Source organism: Aphidius gifuensis, unplaced genomic scaffold (genome assembly GCF_014905175.1).
Source record: "Aphidius gifuensis isolate YNYX2018 unplaced genomic scaffold, ASM1490517v1 Contig4, whole genome shotgun sequence".
In the NCBI taxonomy this organism is placed as follows: domain Eukaryota; kingdom Metazoa; phylum Arthropoda; class Insecta; order Hymenoptera; family Braconidae; genus Aphidius; species Aphidius gifuensis.
Window position 1 is genome coordinate 75,796 of NW_025220585.1, and position 4,135 is coordinate 79,930.

The window sequence follows — 4,135 nt, forward strand, 5'->3', positions numbered from 1 at the left end:
AACAAAGCTCAACTCAGCTCAACTCCAACTCAAATACCAGTGACCAGTTCTAAACTGATGATATTCCTTTTTATACCTCTGAATAACCACTCCCTCTTTTCACTCCTCCATTTCTTTTCGCCTTTTACTTACTCACTTGTTTTACAGAAACATCAATAAATGATGAAATAATGGAATTATTCACAATACTTCCTGTAATTTGTCTTGATGAATGCAAAGGATAATGATTCAATATAGTGGTGGTACTCCAGTTCGATGAATATACTATGTAGTCACTGTACGGCAAAACATTTTGCATCAGAAAAGGTAATCAATAAGGGGAGTTCATTTAATGATTGTTGTAGACATGGTAAAGTTAAATTAGATCCCTTGCCTGATCCACCATCAATTTTTAAAGAGTTATGTTTCTACAATAAATGAAAATGTTGAAGCATGGACATATCCTTTATTTTATCTTTATAGTACCACGGGCTGGCATGATAGAATCAGAATGGAAAATAGTGTCCGAAGAGTCACGAGAAATGCATACATTAACTATCAAATGGCCATTCGTGATGATTGCAATACGATTATATGATTATTCTATATTAAAATAAATACATTATCCTATATGAAAAAGAACAAGGTACTAATAGCTAACTTCATGTAACGCCGCTTTATTCGTCATTTCATTTGCTCACATTGGCGTACACACACATACATCCAACACATATCGATTTATATCGATTCATTATTTTAAAGCCGTGACCCACGCGTCAATAAAATGTTTACTACTATAAAATACACTACTATTTAATTTATTTATTTAATTATTTATTAATCAATATTCATAATATATATGAAAAGAATATATAATAAATCCTATATAGAATATTGTGGAATATTGAATGTTTAAGTTGAGCGTTTCTATGTGTCGGTATAGTTACCGTTGGCTCTTCCTGTTGAGTAATTGTGCGCACGCAACTGTCGTTTTTTTTTATTTTGCACTTGGGCATTTTCAATTTCGGTCTTTTTTGGTGATCTTAGCGTGCAAACAGTCGCATTTTTATTATTCATAAAAAATTAATTTATAAAATTAATTCGGTGCAACATTATCACTTATACAAAAATCAAATTATTACAATAGTTTACATATATTTCTAAAAAATATATTCACAATGTCTGAAATTATATTTACATCAGACGAAGAAGTCAAAGCTTTCCAACCTGAGGAGAAACAAATGTAAGTCGATGTATTTTTAATCAAATATTTAATCAAATTAATTTCGATTTGAAATTGATTTATAATTGATAATTTATAATTTTATTAATACCTATTATTGATATAATCATGACAGTCAAATCATTTAACATGTGGTTGAGGTTTTCGACCTAACCTCCATTTTTTTTTTCATCTTAATTATTTATTGATTTAATTAATTGATTGTGTATTTTTTATATTTGTGTATTAGAAATACAAATTGTCGATCAACTCCCCACAATTTTATTATTGTTTAATTCAATTGTATTTAATTCAGGTCAATAATAAAATGCTTTTGCCATGTGGCTGGTTAGACTTTTATCCATACACAGCTCAAGCATCATTTATTTAACATGACAAGAATTATAATTTTAGTTTTCATTAAATGAGATGTAATTATTATAATGATTATTATGTAAATTCAATAATTAATATTATTGTTTAACGAGATTTCTGAAGTCTGAGTAAACTAACCTCATTTTAGTATAATCATGCACTCTATTGTTTTATTGATTATATTTAATGATACAGTATATATATTTTTTTTTTCAGTGATTTAGTTGGCTAGGTAGAGTGTATTGAGGGCTTAAAAACTTTAAAGACCTCTTAAGGACATGTACTTAAATTCGTACTCCACAATGGATCCAAGTCAAGGATGAGAGTTTTAGTATGGGGCACTGCCCTCGCAACTCATTATGAAGAAAATATTAAATTAAACTCAGTAAGTTTTTTTTTTTCCATCATGAATTTTATATTTGACATTTAACTTGCTTTATTTTTTAATTTATATATAGACATATTTAATTGCTCTTTTCAGATCGTAGGAGATACTGGAGGTTTATTAAAAACCGCCAATACCCACTTCAGACATCCTAACGATAAAACATCGATTTGAGAGTTTAATGTACAAGCACATAGTACTTTGACTATTCACGGACAATATGACACTTTTGATAACCGAGTTATCGATGAATCGTACCAATCGATCCAACTAGATGATGTGATGCTTCATAATGGCAATATTGGTATGCTTGAAATTATTTTTTTTTGTCTATAATTTTTAATAATTTATTAAACTTAGTCACTTATTCTAATAATAATTATTTAATTTTATAGAAATTGAATGTTTTATAAAAAACGAATTTGTGACTGTCAAAACACCGACAACTACGTTTGGCCAGGGAGTTGTTGTGGATGGCCATGACAGACTAACTGTACATATCATCAAGTATGAACCCAACGCTTTCATATCTAAAGGTGTTCTCATTAAGTTGCGAGGTGTTATGAATAAACAAGGTAATACATAAATTATTCATTTATAATTAATATTCAGTAAATATATACCCATATTATGCCTGGTTTTTTTTTTTCTTGATGCAGTTGGTGGTTCCTTAAAAGTAATGAATATGGAGCATGTAAATATTGTCGACCAGACAAAAACGAGCTCAATCGAGTTAAGAAAGTCAATCCATTCGGTTTTATTAGAGCGTACGAAACGTAAAGACACTAACGATCATCCAGAAAGTCTTAAAAAAATTAATGCCACAGTACCACCAACATCAGAACTTCTTGCTAAATTAAAGCAAGATAATATAATTAAAATTAAATTTATTAAACCATCATCTCGCACTATTCGTTCAGGAACACCAGCTGTTGAAAAAATAGTAACACCAACTGATAAACAAATAGTAACACCAGCTGATAAACAAATAGTAACATCAGCTGATGAAGAAGAAGAAACACCAGCACCAAAGTTAGTTCGTGAAGATAAAAAAACCATCAATGAAGTGAACGTCGAGCAGCAATGTGTGACATTGCTGATTCCAGCATTTCATCTGATAGTAATAGTGATGATGATGATGGTGAAAAATCAACCCATGATAGTGATATTGAGGAGATTGATTCCTCAGATGATGAATCACACCTTGATAAGTCAAATTGTGATACTGTTGTTGAGAAGCACTAATAAATGCTAATAATAAGCAACATTTGTATTGGTATAAGTAAGAATTTTGTAATAGTCACGTTACTATCTACCTATGTCATTATGAAATCCTAATTGATTTGACAATGCTTAATATAAAATTTTTTTATTAAATTAGATGATTGTTATATATTTTATAAAAAATGATAATTTACTTTTCTTTTGTTTTTTATAAACTTTGCAAAACTTTATAAGGTTTCGCAAGATATCAAGTTTAGAAAAACAAAAAAAATTAATTGTTATTTTATCTGAATTATACAACAATCCTGATTGTCAACAATTTTTTGTTGATAATTATAATAACAATCGACCATCTAATTTGTTTGATGAAAAATTTTTAAATTAATGACTATCATAACAGTTAGAATTCAGTTTGTTACAGTTAGAGTTGTTAGATATATCTTTGATATTTTCATTTGCATCGATATATCTATTGATAAATTCATTTCTTGATATATTTAAAAATTTATAATTGTTGTGATTGTGATAAAGTCATAGTTTATATATATTTGAGATAAATCTATACCACGATGTTTTTAATAAATTTATAATAATGATTATTATAACAGTTGAAATTGCCTGATTACATTGTTGGATATATTTTTAATATATTCATATGCAAAATGTAATATATTGATAAATTCATTTTTTAATATAATTATGGAATTTTCAATTGTTGTCAATCAGTCATAGGTAATATACATTTTAGTTTAAATTATATGACGATATTTACTATAGTGATTATCGATAGAAAGGGGTTGATGTCAGGACTGCTATATATTTTCATGAACAATACTTTATTAATTTAAGTTACTTTTTTTGTTTTTAACTTAAAACTACTTGTAAAGTTCTTGCTGGATTATTGTCATCCATTTTTTTAAATTCTTTATTACTTCAAGCAGTTGAAATAT

At 27.9% G+C, this 4,135-nt stretch overlaps 1 protein-coding gene across 1 annotated transcript; it reads left to right on the top strand.

The window, feature by feature from the left end:
* Nucleotides 1-1,873: 1,873 nt before the first annotated feature.
* LOC122860055 lies at nucleotides 1,874-3,807 on the top strand. Its single transcript, XM_044163699.1, has 5 exons — nucleotides 1,874-1,961; nucleotides 2,058-2,265; nucleotides 2,357-2,536; nucleotides 2,621-3,046; nucleotides 3,794-3,807. Exons 2-5 carry the CDS (start codon nucleotides 2,244-2,246, stop codon nucleotides 3,805-3,807), a joined length of 642 nt encoding a protein of 213 aa, XP_044019634.1. The 5' UTR covers nucleotides 1,874-1,961; nucleotides 2,058-2,243.
* The last annotated feature ends 328 nt before the right edge of the window (nucleotides 3,808-4,135 follow it).